Source organism: Zingiber officinale, chromosome 4A (genome assembly GCF_018446385.1).
Source record: "Zingiber officinale cultivar Zhangliang chromosome 4A, Zo_v1.1, whole genome shotgun sequence".
Taxonomy (NCBI): domain Eukaryota; kingdom Viridiplantae; phylum Streptophyta; class Magnoliopsida; order Zingiberales; family Zingiberaceae; genus Zingiber; species Zingiber officinale.
In genome coordinates, this window is record NC_055992.1 from 125,889,151 (window position 1) to 125,910,812 (window position 21,662).

General features: G+C 35.4%; 2 protein-coding genes across 2 annotated transcripts; both read right to left on the reverse strand.

Moving 5' to 3' along the window:
- LOC121972761 (uncharacterized protein C24B11.05-like) lies at positions 1 to 1,375 on the reverse strand. The gene is made up of 7 exons (XM_042524397.1): positions 1,267 to 1,375; positions 986 to 1,045; positions 818 to 883; positions 649 to 746; positions 542 to 579; positions 355 to 442; positions 1 to 261 (listed from the first exon to the last, which is right to left on the reverse strand). The coding sequence occupies exons 1-7, from the start codon at positions 1,373 to 1,375 to the stop codon at positions 1 to 3; spliced, it is 720 nt and encodes a 239-aa protein (XP_042380331.1).
- Positions 1,376 to 6,992: 5,617 nt separating this feature from the next.
- On the reverse strand, positions 6,993 to 18,988 carry LOC121971003. The gene is made up of 14 exons (XM_042522055.1): positions 18,680 to 18,988; positions 17,288 to 17,842; positions 16,004 to 17,161; positions 15,588 to 15,912; positions 14,758 to 15,013; positions 14,441 to 14,657; positions 13,783 to 14,129; positions 13,058 to 13,576; positions 11,476 to 12,676; positions 11,054 to 11,407; positions 10,721 to 10,958; positions 7,852 to 10,547; positions 7,627 to 7,763; positions 6,993 to 7,441 (listed from the first exon to the last, which is right to left on the reverse strand). The coding sequence occupies exons 1-14, from the start codon at positions 18,800 to 18,802 to the stop codon at positions 7,117 to 7,119; spliced, it is 8,451 nt and encodes a 2,816-aa protein (XP_042377989.1). The 5' UTR covers positions 18,803 to 18,988; the 3' UTR covers positions 6,993 to 7,116.
- Positions 18,989 to 21,662: the final 2,674 nt, after the last annotated feature.

A 21,662-nucleotide genomic window follows, 5' to 3' on the forward strand; every position in this document is an offset into this window, starting at 1 on the left:
TTATAGTTCTCTAGGGATCAATGTTTGCAATCCTGAGAGCATGGATGGTTTACACAATATTGATGTCTTTGGTAGATCAACATTTGGATCAGGTTCCGATAAATAGCCAATTATGTCGAAGATGTTGGTTGAATTATCTTCTCTAGATGAAGAGGATGATGGGTTTAGTGTCTCAAAGCAAATAACAGTAGCAAAACAATCTTCCAGATCCAGCTTCTTAAGCACTTTAGCAGCATGAGCTTGATCACCATTAGTGAATATCTATTCATTCAGGTCGATTCATGAGCTTGTTAGTGAAGTGAAAAAAACCAAACTTGAATCAGAGAGTTTCAACATCCATGCCCAGAAACTCACAACTTTTCGAACTGGAAGACTCGGTAAGAGCTGACTTATAACAGGATCTGGCTTTAATGTTGCATATGGTAATCTTCCATGGACAAAGCTATTAAACCATAGGAAATCGGTAAACTCTTTTCTTCACTAAAACCATAGAATGAAACATGTGAAGCAAAGATAAAAAAAAACAATGATAGAGTCAAACCTATGGAAATCATCATAATCAAAGTTATGGCCAATGGCCTGAAAAACAAGTAGAAAGTTTCTCATTACTGCAAGCGCACCTTTGTCGAACATGAATATAACAATTACCTTTAAACCAGCCATTGTTGTTCTATAGTGCTTAAACAGAACAGTACACAACTCTAGTAAATTACTTTCTTCAACCTCTAATTTTTCAAGCATATATTTTGAAAATTGATAAAATATATGTCTCAATTCTTAGGGAAAAGTTGATATAGAAACAAAATAGAGATCATACCTAAAATATTTTTGCGGCACTCGTCGGCAATTCTGGAACTCAACGGATAGAGGGTGTCATCAAGATCTGGAAAAAAAAAAAATCAAAGGCAAACAATAGTGAATTAAGAAAGGATTTGTATGCTATAACTTCAAACCTATCACCAGATAGCCAAATGTCAAAATGTACCGAACAAAAGGCAATCATATCCTATATTAGCTTTCGTGCACATCTCCTTTGATTCCGTATCTATAGCTCACAACTTTAGAATCATAAACCTAAGGTTAGGAAAAAGCAAAGCATGACGAATAAAGGTTTGATTTGGACCAATCTCTCCCAAAAGATCAAGGTTTGTTCGGGAGAGGAGACTAGAGCCTGGCTAAAAAATTCTTGTGAGGGGAAGACAAGGTCGTTCTCCTAGGATTCTAAGGGCTCACCTAGGATGACGGCGTTAAGGTGTGAGATCTAACCAGCGCCTGAGGGGTGCAGGGACATGGATTCCACGTGCCGAAGGCTGTTGGAGAATGCGACGCCCACCTTCGGAGATGTCGCCGCCGTCGTCGCCTCACCGATCGTCATCACACACCGATCACGACACCCTCCGAAAGAGGAAGAAGACTGGCGAGGAGGGAAGAGGTTTTGGCGAAGTGGGACCGAGCACAAGCAAGGAGAGGAGTCGCCATTGAGATCTGAGACGCCCTAAGCCCTTCGCATCCTCTTCCTAGATGAAGAAGAGGAGACAGTAAAAGAAGCGCAGATTCATTCCGCCTTCCTCTTTCAGGATGAAGAAGAGCTAGTCGAGGAACTTGTGGGGATTCTGGTGGCAGCGAGGTGGTGGTAGAAGGGGGGAATGCTTAGGGATCGAGCAGAGATCAAGAAAGAAAAACGCGAAGTAGGTGAAGAGATCGTAGGTTGGACGGAAATGCTTAGGGATCGAGAAGGTAAAGGGGCGGAATGTGGCGGTAAAAAATTTCAGGGAGAGGGAAAGAAAAACTCAGCGGCAAAAAATGGTGAAGGGAAAAAATGGCGAGGGGAAAAATAATGGTATTCAACGACACTTAATAGACAACAGTTTTTAAAAATCGTTGTTGTAACTCTAAAAAAAGGGCACATAGACAACGGTTTTCAAAAATCGTTGTCATAGCCTTTAAAAATCGTTGTCGTAGCCCCAAAAAAGCATAAATAGACAATGATTTTTAAAAATCGTTGTCGTAGGCCAAAAAAAATTACTAAAAGACAATGGTTTTTATTAAAACTGTTGTTAAAAGGTAAAAAAATAATGATTTTGTATAAAATCGTTGTCGTTTGAGTGTTGTTGAATGAGGATTTTCTTGTAGTGACTCTTATAAATATAAGAATACCTTACAAAGATACACTTCTTACCCCTGGATCCTAATTTTTCATATTTGTGAGTCTTATCATGAACATAAGCAGCTGACCCACAAGGTCTCAGATAACTCAAATCTAGTTTTTTGCATGCCCAATGTTCATATGGAGTATATTGAACAGATTTAGAAGACACTCAATTAAATATATAGGTTATAGCTAATAATGCATCTCCCCAATAAGAAATTGACAAATTAGCTTGAGCCATCATATACCTAACCATATCTAGAATAATTCAATTTCTTCTTTCAACAATCTCATTTTGTTGAGGAGTTCAAAGGATAATTAGTTGTCTAATAATCCCTTTATAATTACATATTGTCTTGAACTGATTGAACAAATATTCACTTCCATGGTCAGTGTGTAAGGCTTTAACCTTATGACCCAATTGATTCTCAACTTCATTCAAACAACGTTTGAAGCAATCTAATACTTCATATTTATGAGAAATCAAATATACATGACCAAAATATGTGAAGTCATCAATAAATATAATGAAATAAAAACTTTCATGTATAGGCTTCACATTCATCGGACCACAAATATTCGAATGAATTAATTACAATGGTGATTCAGCTTTAATAACCTTACCAAATGGTTTCTAGTTATTTTTCCAGCAAAACAATGCTCACTTATAGGTAAGTTAACCTTAACAATGATCACATCAAAATCAACCCGGGGTAATTACAATTTCGTTGCTCCTGAATCTATAATCCATAAAAGAAAAGAATCAGCTAATAATACTAAACTATTAATATAATGCTCATGAAAAGAATTTAAATATGGATATTCCTTTTTTGGTTCAATACATTCCCAAGTAAAGTGGCCCTTTTTACCACAGTTATAGCAAGTCAGCTTACTTTAGGTTTCTTTCTGTACTTCTTTCCTTCAAAATTCTACTTGATTAAGTCTTGACCGGTAGTAGCACCAACTTATTTTCCTTTCCCTTTCCTTTCTTAAACCATCTTTTCTTACTCTTGGTCCAAATACTCCAACAGAACCTTCATTTACAAAAGCTTGTCCAAAAATCCTTACGAATTCAATTCTCTTTACCTCAAGTTCAACATGGTGTCAGAAATTAGTAAAAGTCTTAATACTTTCACTATGTGTAAGGTTATGCTTCATCATTTTTCAAGAATCAGAAAGAGAACAGATTCCTGCCTGAACCTGTAGTTCATCAAGACCAACAGTCTCTAGCTCCCGAATCAAATTTGTTATTTTCCTTAAATGTTGGGTCATGGTAACATTCAAGCATTTTTATAGCTATCAAACTTAATTATCAGCTGACGAAGCTGGCTTAAGTTAACTCAACTGTACTTTTCTCTCAGGGCAATCCAGACTACATGAACTAATGGTAATGACTCATACTCAAATACTATGTCATCTACCATTAAACTAATTAATATTCCCTTAGTAGTGGAATTCTTTTTCTTGCATGCTTTATTAACATCAATATCACATTTATGTTGTGTTATAGAACCATCAGCAGGTTCATCCATAAACTAATTTACAGTTTCTAAAACTTTTTGTTTCTCAAGAACATATTGTATCTTGATATGTCATATTTTGTAATTATCCCCATATAATTTTTTTCCCCCTTATTGAGTTCAGTTATGATATTCTTAGTAGCCATGATCTAACATAAATAAACACATTATTTAGTAATTCAGTGTAATTCATATATATATATATATATATATATATATATAATTAATGATTGACTCAATGTAAATTTGAGTTTGTTTACAAAATCAAATAATAATTACGTTTCTATTCATCGTTTGTATGATCCAATCTAATCAATATTGATCAATTTTATTATACATATCCCATCAAATAAACTAATCATTAATTAAATAAATCATGAAATGAACTCATCATTTAAATGAATTGATCATTTAAATGAACTCATCATTCTTTTCAAATTTGTTAACACATAACATAACTTCTTTATAAAATAACACTATTTGTACATAACAACAGTTTCTACTACATGATTTTCATAAACTAAATGAGCTAATACTGTTTATACATAACTACCGTAACATCAACAGAACTCTAATAAGATAACATCACTCCCATTCGGAAAAGCACTAGTGCAATGGTTAACACAATCTCTTTCATCTTGGACTCGGTTGGGGCAATCTCAGGTAGATTAACTTCAAAATGATCCTGAGGCATACGATGTAGTAACTATATACATAGCTCTGTATATGTTATACGCCCTTCATAGCACCCCCCCCTCTCACACACACACACACATGGTGTGCAACCTCCTTGGAATGCCCTTATAATGATCGAATCGAAGCGCAGATCTTGTAATTGTTCAGGATTAGAAACTCTTCCTGCTCGAGTTTCTAGAATAATTAATCGAGTCATCCAATATATCCCCTGACTCTGTAAACCGGGTTATACTCTAACTCCTAAATCACCTCCCTCAGCTCATTCCATCATACATTGCGACGAATCATCATGTATATTATTCGTAGCATTTAAATTTAAAATAATAATTCCAGAACAAAACTGACAAACTAATAATAAAATTAGTTAAATTTAATTTACACATGCATTGAACAAACACACATAATACAGTTGACTGACACATTAGACCGATCAATTGAAAAATCGGATCCTAAGCATTAGCTTGGGTCATTGCCCTCGTTATAACTAATCTAATTGGATAGAGATCCCTTATGCCTATGTATTGTTATTATTTTAACCTAAGCTTATTTAAATCAAACCAATACCCATTGAATTAAGTCTAGCCTATTAAAATAAATCTAGCTAATTTAATTAAATTGAACCTATAGAATAAATGTGACTCATTTGATTAAATTGGCCCAGCCCAATTAATTAAAATGGTAAAACAATTTACAATAGATAACAAATAATTTAACATGTAGTAATCAAATTGGATTCATAAATAATTGGGCTAGCTTTTTGTCCTCCCAAATACTAAACCCAACTTTTGGGGCTTTTTTTATACGTGAGAAAACTTTTCTGGTTTTTTCTTTTTCGTTTGATTTAATAAAATCAAATATTTTCTCACGTTGCGATCTCTCCGCGCGCCGCGAAAATACGACACTGTTGCATTTCGCCGGCACGACTACACAGCCTCTGCCGCGATGTGGTCGCCAATGAGAGTTCGCGAGGGCGCCACCACAGCATTGCGTTAACATCGAGGGGAAATCGCGACAGACCCATTCCCAACACAGCGCACGTTCCATTTCTTACCCAAACGCCCTAGCTTGTCTTCTGAATGCCTAAGACATGCCTAATCAGAGTGACCAAATTGCGCGGCTGAATCAGGAAGCATTCGACTGACTAACCGCATAAACCAACTGGATTGATTGGCTCATGCAAACTAATACAATGACTACAAACTTAAACTTATTCAACCAAACATCGCGAATTCAACCAGTCAACTTACTCGAGCAAACATCATTTCCCCCTTCATATGTTAAAAATTTTCATATAGAAAATCTTTTTGAGAAACATTGTTTTTCCAGATAAATTTTAAGAGAACTAAACAGTCGAATAAAATCAAACATGATGAATTGTTTCATGAACCAATGCATTATTCATCTTAAATAAATTAAGAAAGTCAGCAGCCCACCGGCCTATAATAATAATAATAATAATAATAATAATAATAATTAAAAAAATCTTCCTTCTCTTGGCCGGATCTATTTCTATAGGAAAGCAAATCTCGCCCCATTAATTAAAATTAATAGCAAATATTTTAAGAAATAAATTTGACAAATACGGATCATTCGTAACCAATAATCTTTCTAAAGAAGGAAAGGAAATGATCTATATCTACAAATTAAGTCAAGAAAGTTATTCCATTTTTTGGCAAAAATCTAAAAATGCTAAGAAAATATTTCAATACAATGCATAATTTTATGATGATTTCAAACTCAAAAAAAAAAAAAAAAAAGAGTATAAATAGGCCTCATATTTATCTATTCAAACAAATCCAAGTCAAGAGATGACTACAATGCGCTCCATGGTCACCCTCCTTGTCCTCCTCAGCATTTTCACACTAACTCAATGTAAGTATACATCCTATTTGATGAACTAATATTTTTTTAAGCTTATTTTCTTTTTTTTCCTAATTGAAATGCTAAACTTAGCTATCAACGTAACTATTTCCATCAAGAACATTCAATTTTTTACTTGAGTTTTGATCTAAATAGTTAAAACTAATTAATAGCTTATGACTAATGTTAATTTTGTAGCTCGGAATCTGCTGGATGTGCCGGGCAGGAACTATAGCAAGATAGAACTCACTTTCTGTGAGATTGAAGATTGTGATGGCTATGATTGCTTCTGTTGCAGGACTCTATCTGATTCCCCGTGCTTCCCTACTGAGGAAAATTGCCTGGCAGTCTGTCCAAAATGTGATCCTAAATGTTGATGATCATTATCAAATTTATCTTGTGATCGAGGAGGTTAGCTCTACCATCATCGTCTCTATCGAAGGCCAAGTTCTCACCTTCAATGTGTTATCAGGAGTTTACAGTTAAAATGATTAAATTTGATAAAAACTATTAGTTTTTGATTGCTCATCATTGTTAGAGAGATTCAATAGTTTTAAATTCTTTTAACTGTTCATCGCAATCAGAGATGAATTTTCTTCCCGAGGTACTCGTCTAATATTGAGGTTCTATATGATAGAAGGATTAGTGATTTTTAGACCAAAAAATAAAAAAGAACAGTTTATTTTCCACATACAATTTGTAACTTAGATAACACACATTGCCAAAATTTCATACGCACAAACGATCGATATTCAAAAGCCTGAATCGAGCACAAAAGATGGCATTCATTTAAGGAAAAGATAGACTGGAAGTTCGGTGAAAATGTCGGTATTCTCGTTGCTCAAAGTATATCTGTAAACTAGATTTCAAAACCACCAGACGAAGAGCAAGCTATCTCTTCTTTTTGCCTTTCCCCATGCCTTTCTTCCTCTGAGCCTTCTTTTTCTGGTGTTTGCTTGCCTTAGTTTGGTTAGTCGATGAAGACTCGGATTTCGCTTCCGCTTCCACTTCTGCCACACCTACATGAATGTTTGGATCACAATCTGAGTTATTTTCATCAGAAAGACTATTATTATCACTCGGACGAGCTTCTTCAGTTGTGCTTTGGCTATGGAGGAAGAGGGTTTCAAGGAGAGGTTCAAAGCTTGCCCTCAGTCCAATCCACTTAGCAAGGAGATCGTCTTTTGCTGGACGGCCTACTTGAGTTCCTTCAGATCTGGAAAAAAGAAACCAGACAATATCTTAAACGACAGAAACTAAAGAACAATCATAATTTTACTTAAAATAGATGCCAGTTCAAATGATAAATGATCAGCATATGAACAGATTGAAACAAGAGAATGTAGATGCTCTCGAGAACGCTTATAAAAACAAGTGGTAGGCATCTGTTTAATTACTTACATCACACTGGCGAGTAATTTGATTCTCTCGTGCATGTCAACCATCTCTGTGATCAAATGCTCATCAAATTCGTCAGTCTCAGCCTTCTGTTGGATCCATCTCAACACAGTGCCAAGTAAACTAATAGTGTCCTCCACCTTACACAAAATTAACACCCATATGTGAAGATAGGCATATTCATATCAGTGATGAATTTAAATCGAAGTAACATTCATCATCACTTACATCGTCATGTTCTCCAGATAGAAACTCCTTCGTCTTCTGCCAGAAATGCTTGCATTCCTCAGTGAGTTCTACATAAACATCTTTCTCTCCTTCAACTGATTGCTTGTCCATAATATCATATCCAAGAATTGACTCATCTGGTTTTTCTGAAGCAATGGAATTAATATCCTGGCAAATAGCATTTGAAGAATCAATTTCTGAGGAGCTCTCTTTGATTGGCAATCTTTCAGATTGATTATCGATAACCTCATCTCGGTTTTCTGACTCCTCCGGATTAGATGAAGGTATAGAATTAATATCCTGCTTTGTAGTATTCGAAGAATGCGAAATGGGTTGCTTTTCTGGGAACAATAGACTACAAACTTTTTGATGGCATTTAATGTCCTCAGAATCGATAGTTAGAGCATTTAGATTGGAGAACAGTGATCTGCATCCTTGGGAAAGAATAATGACTAAAGGATTCTCAACTGAAACTAAAGCTTCAGCAAATACTTCAATATGGCGACCATTATTCACAGTCATTAGCCTTTCAGAAAATGGTCTGGGAAGATAACTAGACAGTTTATTTTGAAATACAAATTTCATCTGGTGAATAGGTCTTCCACTGTTTAAACAACCAATAAACAGAAGGATAACTAGTCTTAACGTAAGTATTGAGTGGCTTTCCCTCGACATGTTAGAATTGGATATCCAAGAAAGTAGCTGCTTCCTGTCATTTAGAATATGTCTTGCAGTTGTCCAAATGAAATCCAGTGTCGATTGGACAGAACTTCTCAAGTCTGCAGAAATTGCCGGCAAGCAAGTCATCATAAAACCGCTGCAACCTTGGCATTTCAGCATTTCAAGAAGAGAATATTTTGTAGTAAAAACATTCCCATTGAATCCCTGACACAACGAGGCTAAGAACATTAGTTTCTCCATTAGAGAGATGAAATGATGCGGGGACACGTAATCTTTCTCCTTTCCCCAATTCGGGTCGTGGAATGTGTTTTCCAATGCAACTTTGAACTTACTTAATAAAGGAATCCTTCCAAATCCTTGATCCAGAAAGGTCTTATATTGTTCAATAAAATTATTCCAGTGTTGCTTGTTTCTCAAGCATTCTCTGATTTCTTTGAATAGTTCATCAGGTAATTTTCCAGTGATTAGAAGTAATACCACCAGTCTTCCAATCTGACCATGAGAGAGATTACCATTACAAGGTTTTAGGTTGTCTCGAAAGGAGGCATCAATTATCTCTAAAGCAATCTCGTTCTCGCGAAGAAGTTTCACATTTTCCATTGTATCATTTTTCCAGTCCAGCAGAGTGACGGTCTCTAAGTAATATCTTTGGGACAAAGAGAGATATCTTTCTGTTTTCAATGTACTTCTTGAAGTCATTGTTAAGTCAGATGTCATGAGAAACTTTGCAATTTCGTACATTGAAATGGCCACCTTAGCTCTGCCAAACAAGTATGCCTGCTTCGAATTATACGAGGAATGCAGGGATTCCAAACTATCAAGCACCTTCATACCGACTGTAAAGAGTTCGGCACGCCAATAAAATAAAGCACAGGATTCACATTCATCAGTGGTTATGAAGATTACGTTGTTCTCTTTTTGTAACAAATGTTTACCTTTGATCCAGTTTGCTTCTGGATTTTGGACTGCATATCTGTTGTTATCAATATTTCTGACCCCAAAATACTCGAGGTAAAATTCCTTGTATCTGCAGCAGTATTCCCTAGTTTCATTCAGCTGCTGAAGGTAGCACAAAAGATTTACGATCATTCCTTTCCATAAATTCCATGTATACATCATTGTTTCAAGAGTAAGATGATTCTGAGACATGTTATCACAAGCAAGCTTCTCACAATTGGAGAAAGACACTTGGCTGGAAAATTTATGAGGATTTGCATTGATATGAGCATCGAGAACTGTTCTAGCAATGAATACTTCCTGCCTAAGACTCTCATGTTTTTGGGCCTGAGCCAAGTGTTTCGACATATCAACCAGACTTTTTGAACCATCTGAGAGTATACTGGCTTCCAGGTCGACGAATTCCTCAAAGGATCCTGCCATGTGTTTTGATAACTCTTTGGCCTTCATCAGAAGCTCCTCCTTTTCTGCAAATCCCTTAAGGGGCCACCCATTGCTGTTCGGGGACCAAAGTGACCGCACGAGTACATGAAAAAGAAGAAGCCTTGCTGCTTCCTCAAAATATTTAGCTTTCTCAAGCATCTCTACTTCGACTAAAATATTTCCCATAGATTTGGCAATTGCTGCAGCTTCTAAGTAGTTCCCTAGTTCCTGCTCAATTAGGAGCAGATTGTCAAGACTATTTTTAGACAAGGATTTCCTAATTAAGCTTAGGAGTTGTTCATGTGTGTCATTCAACCGAAAAGTCTTAACATACATCAACACTTTTTGAATATCTCCAAGATCAAGATAGTGCTGTAAACAATTTTCCAAAAATGGAAAGATCAAGTTGTTCAGTTTGAGAAGTTGTTCGTTGGAAAGAGAACCTCCCTTCCATTGCTGTAATTTCTGCAAACCGGTATCATAGATCTTTCCTCTGGAGCAAACCGAAAGACAATCAGAGAAAAACTTCCCTGCGGCATATGCATCAGCAGCAAGGGTCCAACACTTTGCCATAGCAAAGCAATCCCCTGCCTCTTTCAGCCTTGACATCCCACACTTCTCGATGTAAATATTACCTGGTTAAAAAAATCAGTATGCAACTAGATCAAGGACAGGCAGATTTACCAATAAAATACTTTGATTTCGTTTAAACAACATTTGAATACTGAAAACGCCTAATTGGATCTAGTTTTTTCCATATTTGTAACCATTTTATGTCGACTGAAAGAAAGCAGACAAGCATGATAACCTGCAGATTTGAAGTCCTTCAATTTTATGTAACAGGCAGCGGCACTTTCAGGTTTGCTAATAGAATCATAAATCTCAGCAGCATTTTTAAGAGCAATCTCAGCCATATCGAAGTTCGTGGAAATAATAAGCTCAGCATTTGCAACGAGACCTGCAGCTTTGGCCCACTTTTCATTGAATTCATCTCCGGCCTTCTCGAAGCACATAGTAGCGAGCTCAAAGTTACCCTCATTGAATAGCTGAGAAAGAAGCAGGGAATTATTTTAAATGTATTTCATTGAAGAGAAAACAATTTAGTTGAATGTTAGAATCGAGCAATAAATGAAAAACAAACCTTAATACCGCGAGTTCTCCAATCCTCTGCACTGCTTGATGACTTCATAGCCTGCGCAATAGAAGCATCAAGGTGTCTCACTTGCACAAGGCCAAGTTTCTTCCAGTAATCAAACATTGGTTTACAATACTCATCCGCATTCTCACAAATCCAAAGCCTCTGCTTCGTACGGGTTATAGCAACATAGAGTTGCTTCAATTCTGAACAAAGAAGATTGTGTTTTTCCAATCCAAAGGAGGCAAAAGCCCTCGCAATAGAAGGATCAAGAATGCTGTGTTTCTCCATATACTCATATATAACTCTCCACTTCTTTTTGAGTGGAGAAGTTCCAAAGAAGTTATAAAGCAAAACATCCTGTAAAGCCAATCAAGGAGTTAGATTAGGACCGAGGACGATATGAGCATATTATCAAGTACATGTACCTGAAATTCAAGGCCTTTGCATTCCAATATCGTCAGAACGAGAGCTTGCTTCCCAACAAGGTTACATATTTGTTCCTTGGTTTCACCATCACGAACTAATATACACTGTTCAGCTCCAAATCCATTAGAGTTGCTGAGCATAGAGCCGCCACTATTTCCAAAAATAGTCAATATCACATTTTCATCATTATCGGATTCTAGCAACACTGGTGCTTCTCCATATACCAAGCTAAACTCTGGATTCAATTTATCAACACTTTGTGGAAAGTAGTAGTAAAGGATGACCATAATGCTCTGTGCTAAGCTCAAAATACCAGCATGAGTTCGAAAGTTTTGATTCAGATGGAACATATCTGACATGTGTGTCTCAGTCTCCTTCTGAGGTTGTCTGCTTCTTAACTCAGAAAGAAACTCGGTATAAAAAAGAAATCGAATATCTTCAAATCGAAAATCAATTCCCCTAGCAATAGTTTGGGCAGTGTCTCCAGCAAAAGTATACCCTTCCTTGAAATTCCTGCAAACATACTTCAGAAGCGCTATCTGTCTCATAGTGAGATCCTGAACCTCATCAATGTACACAAAGTCAATCTTATCACCTACATAACCATCACAGCTGAGCTGATGATGCAGGTAATTGGTAAAATCAGTCAAATCATACTCACTTGCCAGAAGTTTTTGATTTTCATAGTCAATGAATATTTCATAAATGATCTCTCTAGATTGTCGACTTAATGTTGAAAAACGCTTCTCTGACAAAAGCAAGTATTCTTCTCTACTAAGTCTACTGGTGTGTACCATTCCTGACTGCAATCCACCTTTAATGTGAGAAATTATCTGAGTAAAAACAATCGATGGATCCACCATTTTGGTTAACTGTTCATTGAAGTGTGGCCAGTAGGATCCAAAAAACTTCTCATAATTGACTTCTTTACTCTGCATAAGTGCTTGCAATGCGAATGATTTTGGACCTCCATTTTGATCAGGACTAACTCCCCACTGACTGTAGTATTTATCGAAAAAGGATCTACTCATAGTTCCATCGAGCATCAAAAGAAACTTACGGAATGTAATAACCAAAGGGAAATGTTGACGTTGTAAGTTACACACAGTGTCAGGTATACCATGAAAATCAGATAGTTCATTGTTATCGTGCATACAGTGTGAGCTTGCAGCACTGAGAACTTCAACACCAGAAGCAAAGCTAGTCACAAAAATACCATTGTTAAGTAACTTTAAAACATGCAAAATTGAAAATCCATGACAAGACTATTCTTGAGAAAAATAGTTTGTTTTTTCATCCACTGAATACATAAAAAAAACTAATCGATGTGGAAACAACATGATCAAACAAACAACAGAATAACATAGTATCAGATCTACAGCACTAAAACGAAGAGGACTGTTGTAGTCACATTGAGTTTAACTGGCTTAAAAACTTATGAATAAATCAGGATGTGTACTTACAAAGCCTAGAGAACTCTGAAATAAAAGATGACAAGAGAATTAACGTATAGAGATTGTTTCCTACATTGTCAGTGAACAATTCAAAAAACAAAAAAGACAGTATTTGCATGAAGCATACCTTTGTAATCGGCGAGCATGGCTCCTGATTGCTGAACATAATTTAGGACTTACAGTAATGAAAACCTGCTTCAAGAAATTTCTTTCACTTATACTTGGAACACTAGTTTCTGCAGCCATAGATGAACCAGCATTATCAGATGGACCATCTAACGAAATAGAAAACACTTGTTCCTTTTGAATTAGTTTCATGGTCAGAATTGTGGTTTTCCCAGTTCCAGACCGACCTAAAATAAATGTACTAAGTGGAAAACGGATTATCTCCTTTTCTTGATCAGTAAGTTCAAAAGGGATATCAAGTTCAGTTCCGTCGCTGGCTGTCAGCATATGTCGTGCTACTCCAAATGATAAAGAATAAAATTTCATTAAGACCAGGCTTTCGCTGACTTTTGAATTCTCCATTCCCATTAGCAAATCCATGTCCCCAGAGACCTCCTCCTTGGTCGATTCACCTTTGCCAAGTGCCTTATAACAAACTATGTCTCGAGCAGCATTCCAACTCATAGGCACTTCAAGTTTCCTGCAACTTATGATAAATTAGCATAACAGAAAAAATAAGGACAGTTATAAGTTACAGTCCGGCTGCAGACCAAGCGAACATCATCATAAGAAACAAATGAATAAAAAACATGATTTTTTGTATTTCATCTGCTATTCAAGGATGTTGCAAAACAATGCATTTTGCATAGAAATACATATCTAACAACCACGTATATGTGAGCATACCCTTGAGTGCATGTCTTTTTGCAGTAATTCACATACGTCTCTGTGTACAATGAAAAAATATGATCGAGGCGTGAAACAAGCCTTTCAATCTTCTCCAGGGGTAGTATGTCCCACACCTTCAGAACCTGAATATATCTATCATCCTTTGTAATGTCAACAGTCCATATAACAAAGAAATCATTGACCTTATTTATTCGGATGAGTTCAAAAGAACCAGAAAACTCTTCAAATCTCATTTTTGACCTCCAACCTTCGGCAAGATTTTCCAACAACTTGATTACTTGCATTTTACACTGGATCTGTCTCAATTTTGAAAAGGAAATTTTGAAGTCTTCACTAAAGAGTACCTGTATATTAAACAAGAAATTAATTTAAAAAATTTCTTGCCCTGTTTGCATATATACTTTTTGGTTCTCACTTTTGTTTTGACTTTGTTAGGAGCCTTGTGAATATATGCATTTGTCAGCAACTATTGGAGCATACAACAATACACACAAATGACATACAGCATTTTGTATGATGCTCCTATTCATATTTTGAAGTTATTCTTGTTATTTTTCCCTTTCTCCTACCCCACTGATAATGTTACTTGTAGAAAACAGAAAGTAAAAAAAAGGAGAAGATGAAATCGCATGTAAGTTTAAGAGAAAGTATAAACCTTCCATATAGCAGTGCTAAGAAAAACAGAATCTGATCTCAGAAGATCATCAAGCTGATCAAGCTCATGCTTCACATGCAATATAACTTTTGCCAAATTGCCATTATCTTTCACACTAAAAAAACAACACCGTGCCACTGCATCATTAACTATGTTTTCCCATATCGTGCCACTACATGCTAATGTATTTGCATTTCCCACAATCCAAAGACAGTGCCTGCAAGGTTTTAAACCACATAATTTTAAGAATCTGAGTTTTCCAGGCAATCGTTGGGTATTTACAAGCATAACGGCGCCATAATGCAAAGTTTGCGTACCTAGCCCTAGTCAATGCAACATTTGTCCTTTGAAGATCGTGAAGAAACCCAATATTACCTTTAGAGTTGGACCTTACAGTTGAGAATATTATGACATCATTCTCTTCACCTTGAAATCCATCGACTGAGTTCACTCTAACATCAAAACCATCTTCTGACTCATATCTAGATCCAAGTTTATCCTTGATTGCCTTTACTTGGTAAGCATAAGGAGAAATGACACCAATGCTAAGTAGTTGGGAGAAAGATTTGTAATCTGTAAAAGCAAAACAAGATAAACATGAAAATAGGCAAAATATTCATACCCAATTCCCACATTCTATCTATCAAGTGAAACTTAATAGAGAATCGTGCCATGAAAATGCTCACATAATCATTAAAAAATTAAGTCCATAGTGCATCGCCAGTTAGTATAATCAGTATCATCATTTCCTTAGGCATAAAGATTCCTTACTCGAGCCATGCCATTGAGTCCTTTCGTATAAACAGTGGCTTTAGTTTCTCACAAAATAAAATTCACAGAAAAACTATGCAGCCTAACATGTAATCAACAACCAAATTGACATATAGGCATGAAATTATACGTAATTGCTAACACATTAACAAATGATCTAGAATCAAGACATTGTCACAAATTATTAAACAAAGAACTAAGCAAAGAGTAATTTTTGTTTATTGTTCATATATGTCAGTTGACTTTCTGAAACAATGCACCACCTAAGGGTTTATTAACAAAAGATTGAACAGGAAAGATAGTTCTGATAAAGCTTCTTGGGTTATTAGAATAAAAGGACAATAATTTAAAAATGTATAGAAACAAGTTGAATTACGTTTATAGAGTATCTGGACCAAAAAACACACGACAGCAACTTCAACCATGTTTCTCCTGCTGTTAGACTTGTCATCCATTTCTTCTCTGCCATCAGCAACATTTACAAATGCAAAAGGACCATATAGCAAATCTTCAAAATTCCTATTATAGTTAACATCGAGGACATTTGGCCCATCTTGAATTTGTTTCCTGTAAAATCTAAAATTAGGGAAACGGCTTATATGAGGGTGCATCCTATATTGCATGTTAAGAAGATGCTTCCTCTGTTCCACAGAGGCCAATCTTTCAAAGAGGCTAACACCGAAACCTGCATCTTTGCAAGTCTGTGAAACAAAAAAAAAGGAAAGTTGTCTGTAAGAACAAAGTGAATAAATGATGTCATTGATGTCAAAAATTGAAAATCCAGTTGATAACCTGGCTTTTAACCATAGCTGGCAACTGATATTCATCTCCTACCAAAACGGCACACCTCATCCCATTAAGCCGCAGTGGAATGATTGATTCACACTCCTTAAGTTGAGCAGCTTCATCAATGACAAGTATTTGAAGTGGATCCATGTCAAGGTAATGTAACATGGAAGAACTTGACACAGTACAAAAAATAACGGTAGCATTCCGAATGCAAAAATTACGAATGAAGTTCTTGTCTATTGTATCAGGCAAGGAAAGTGTCCTTTGAAGATGTTTCAATAAGTTGACTACCTTTACTCTTGCCTCCAACAATTCCTTGATGATAGAAAACCCATGCTCAGATGAAACAGTGTCATGAAGAACAATGGGGTTTGCAATATCCTGAGAAAACACCTCCCTCAATTTTACATCATCAAGATCGACATTGAAAATTAAAGTATTCATTTTTTCGAGCAGTCCAAGCAAAACTAATATTTTTGATGCATTTTGAGATGATATACAATTCGTATGAATCCACAGATTTGTTATACAATCTTTAACTGGATCTATGACTGCGACAAATTGCTTTCTTAAAAATTCTGAGAAATTGAAATATTCCTCCATTTGCCAACATTCCTCCTGTCTATTTTCGACAAACATTTCAAAGGTAGAAGTACAGTCCTCAAACAGTTGGATTGCTGAAGAAATTCTATGCCTCCATCCAGTTAATGGTGAAAGACAAACAAGAAGTTGATCAACACGATAGTCCAAAAACACATCTTGAAGCTCATCATACATTTCCATGCGGTCACGATTGCCAAATAGCAATATATTGGATAAGGAAAAGGGCAACTCATGCTGACTATTGTGCATACGAATCTCTTTAACCAATTGAATAAATCGGCAACAAACACCAACCACCGCAACATTTGTGGGTGCACAAATAAGAGTTCTGCATTGCATATGCAAGAACAGCCATAACATGGCAGTAACAGTCTTTGTTTTACCAGTTCCTGGAGGACCCCATATAAGTTCAACAGAATTTGATTCTGTACCTCTTGTAGCGTGAATTACAGTTCTTACAGCATTTATCTGTGACTGGTTCAGAGAAAAATTGTTTGTTAAGTTAGTCAATAAATTGTCAACCTTTTCTGATATGTAAGGACTATCTCTTAGAGTCATCTGCAAGAAAATCGGGGAAAAAATCAGCCAGTCATCAAGCAGGTATTAAATCCTCAAAAGATACTACCATATTACAAAAAAAAACAGTGATAAGATATATAAAGAAAATATTTAAGTCTAAATTACCATTGGCTTTGGAGACAAAACTTCCTGGATGATGCGGAAATTGTTATTCGTGCCTGGTGTGTGGACAAGAACCTTCCATATCCGAATATAAGTTAACAGATTAGTAACAAAACATGCAAATGAAAAGCTACTGATACCATCTTCCAAAACAGACCCCTTTGGTATATTTGTAGCAAAGCCTTTAGTAATCCCTTCATCAACACCAACTTCAGTGACCAAAGCAAAGCAATAAGTGACACTATGCCTGTACAAGTCCTCAACAGCTTGCAATTCTATATTTGATAGAATAAACAGATCTCCATTTCGTGCTTTATAACTTTTGTTGCTACCATCTACACAATTTTTGAAAAATTCAACATCAATGAAATACTCCAGTGTAGTTTCCAAGTGCCTTTTTTTGTTTCCCTTCTCTTTTGAAGTTATTCTCGAACAAGGTGCATTTGATATGTCAGACAAAGACGAGCACAAATCTGAACGAGTTTCTTCCATCAATGGAACAGCAAAAGATTCCAGATAATGCCCAACAGAATTAAATGTAGAGGGTAGTTTTTCCATCTATCGAAAAGAATAATAAAAGACAATTAATAAGGTTAAGGTTATATGTAGCTTTTTTATTTTATTCAACAACTGGCAAGAGGAAGAGACATTATCGCCATCAAATTTGGCAGGAAATTATTATTAGATTTTAAGAATAAATATATATATATATCAAAATAACTAATAAATCTGAATGACAACATCACCCGAGTCTCCTGAAACATGTACTGTCATTTTTCCAGAATCCTAAAAATATATGATAACCAAGAGGAAATCTAATGGCAAGCGCAATGGAATAATAAAATACAAAATTCAGTGAATAAGTTCAGATTACTATCTACTTGTTCGGTGTAGGCTGATAGGTCGATCAGTTCTTTACCCCCCAAATAAAAATTCTAAAACAAGAGAGAACTACACATCCAATTCAAGAATCACATGAGAAAATTACAAGACAGTGGATATTTATGATGACATAGTTAACCAATAATCACTGCAAGTGCAAGTATATTTTTTTCATCTCCTCTTATGAAAAAGGTAACTTATAAGCATCTAGAGTATGCATATATATTCACTATAAAGCTGATTAAACTTATTTGAGTAATCGCTAACAGAGTTAATAATTACTAAACACAATCTCGTCTTGCATTTGTCTCATGTTTCAACCAAGGAAACTATATTTCTTTCACAATCCTACAAGCATCCACGGAGCACATTGGTGTTAGTCACTCAACCTTGAATCCAATGTAGTTTATTGGTCTCTAAAATTTGAAATGAAACAAAAGCAAAGAACTTCACCCCTAAAGTGACAAACATACGAAAAGCATCATTCGTACACTGAAGTGATAATAACCAAACCTGGTTCTTAAAGAGCCCCTCGTCGAGTATTTGATCCAGGGACCAAGAGAGTACGATATCGCCGAGGTTTTCGTAGCGCAGCCACGGCTGCGGTTTTCTCCGGCCCTCGCTTTTCTCCTCCATCCCCGCCACTATCTCTATCTCTGTCTCTCTCCCCCCTGAGAACGACTAGAGGTTGTCGAAGAACTAGAAGCGGGCCGCGAGCCCAATTGCTTCAATGGAGCGGAGAACGAAGCGTCACTGCGTAAGCGACTAGAATGGTAAGGTTCCTTCGAGCACACGTTAAGGCTTTTGACGCCGCCCGGTACAGTGACCAGAGGAAATTGCCTATATATAGATACACTGGACAGAGAGACAGAGAGAGCGAGCGAGAGCACTGAGGTAGAGAGAGAGAAGAAAATGATCGTTGCAAAGAAACAAGTATTCCATTTTACTCCTTGCATTTCCCTTATTTCTCAAAAAAATCATCTGACATTATATTTGAAATAACAGTAAATATTAAAATATTTCTTTTTTAAATCATCAAAAAAGGTTTTTTATTTATTATTAAAATAATGTCCCATCTTGTATCATACCAATTTTATTCTAAAAAATATCCTTAGCACTGTCATAATTGCAATGATAATTAACACTAATTAATATTATATTATAGTGATTATAAATTTAATTATTATAACCCAGTTCAATTTGAAATAATATTATAATAATTATGATTACAATAGAATCGAAAATAATAATATTTTAAAAATAAAATTGGTCAAGGTTTTAATAATAAATAAATAAATAAAATTATCATTTCAATAATAAAAAGATGCTTTTTATGAAAACAAAATTCCCTCTTAAAATAATAATAGTAGTAGACTAGTAGTAGTTTTGAAAATCTAAAAGGATAATTTTGATAAACTTTTGGGTTGAATTGACCTTGTCGATGGAAGGATGACGAGGAATCGCTTGGTCCCGATGCTCTATCTTAATCTCTTTCTTTGTAATTTTGTTTTTCTTTTTAAAAGCAATGCTTTTTGTTTACTTTTTGATGGGGGATATTTAATTTAATGAAACAACAGAATTAATTCCAGCTCCACATCAGAATTAATTCCTCCTCCACGAAGTAATCGATGCCTCGTGTTATTTACGAAAACATTTCTTACATTTCCCAAAATTGCACATGAAATATATGGGGAATGTTAAGCTCCTGATCGGCATCCGCGTTGCAGTTTCATGACTGAGGAGACCGAATCCTCTAGTCTTCTTATCCTGATTCATTTTTTACCGGGATAAAAAAATTAATGAGAAATAATAATCTCTATTTATTAATGGATGGGAGTCATTATTTCTCATCAATATATCAATATGAAAGTTGGACCATGAATTAGTCCAATTTTTACAGACCAAGGATCCGTCCTCTAGTGAAACCAGATCCTCGGTCTCCTTATCTTGGTCCACTCTTCAATCAGGACAAGAAGATTGGTGGGAGATAATGACCCCACCTATTAACAGATGGAGGGCATTATCTCCCATCAATATAAAGATTGGATCATGAATTGATTCAATCTTTATAGACCATACCTGGAGCATGATATTTATAATAAACTTTTAATTTTAACATTTAGTGATTTAGATTATAATATTAAAAAATAAATATTTTTTAAAAATATTCAATTAACTGAATTGATTATATGTATATCGTAAAATAAATCTACCAGTGTAATGTGACCTATAGGTTAAAGGAAAAGAGAGAGGGCGCGTACAAAGTGTAGAGTGAAAATAAGAGAAATATTCATGAAAATATAATCAAAGATGATAACATAAATTTACAATTTATACTCCCTTGACAATGGTCTTTTATTCTCTTCGTTCTCCTTAATTTCTTAATTTTTTTAATATTATACACGTTAGAATCTTATTTTATCTTTATATTTATACAACTCAATATAATTTATTTAGTAGATTAGTTACAAATAATATATCCATCCAAGATGTCTCATATAATTAAAGATAACAACCTATAATTCACCTAAAATGAATACATTATGTATAAATATAAGTATAATGAGCGACCTACAATTCATCTGAGAATAATCGTAATATTTGAAATGACTGTATGTCTCTTTTTTTTATTATCTTTTCTTTAAATAAAAATTACTGTACAACCTATTTTAGACTAGAAAATATTTACAGTAATTATATTAATTACCATTAATTCATCTGAGAATAATCGTAATATTTGAAATGACTATATGTCTCTTTTTTTTTAAGATCTTTTCTTTAAATAAGAATTACTGTACAACTTATTTTAGACTAGAAAATATTTACATCAATTATATTAATTACCATTAATCTACTTTAGATAAGAATATATATAATAATTATTGCTAATACATTTTAGTTAAAAATATATATTGCTAATAGGTAAAAATATATACTGCTAATACATAAATTATGATAAATTAGATCTTGAAATATCAACCATAATTTCTACCATAATCTTAATAGTGTCATAATCTTTGCCATTGATATCCCTCTCAAATAGAGCTGTCAAACGGGCCAACCCGTGGCGGGGCGGGTCGGCCCGTGACGGGTTAACCATTTGGCGGGGCGGGGCGGGGCGGGCCAACCCGCCAACTTGGCGGGTTGGGAAATTTCCAACCCAACCCATTCTAAGGCGGGTTGCGGGTTTGGCGGGCCAACCCGCGGGCCCATCAAAAAATTTTTAAAAAATTAAAAAATATTTCATATCTTCAACATTTTACTTCGAAAAAGTTTTCTACAATTAAATATATACATAAACATGTATTTTAAATATAAATAAACACAAACGTGTACTTATGTTGGATGAAAAGTACTATTTTTATTTTAAAATTATAACAAAGAAAGATAATAAATTGGCCTAAAACTTAGCTTACATGTGTTTTTCAACCCGCGGGCCAACCCAAGCCCGAGCGGGCCGACCCGCGCGGGGTCGCGGGCCTAGGCGGGTCGGCTC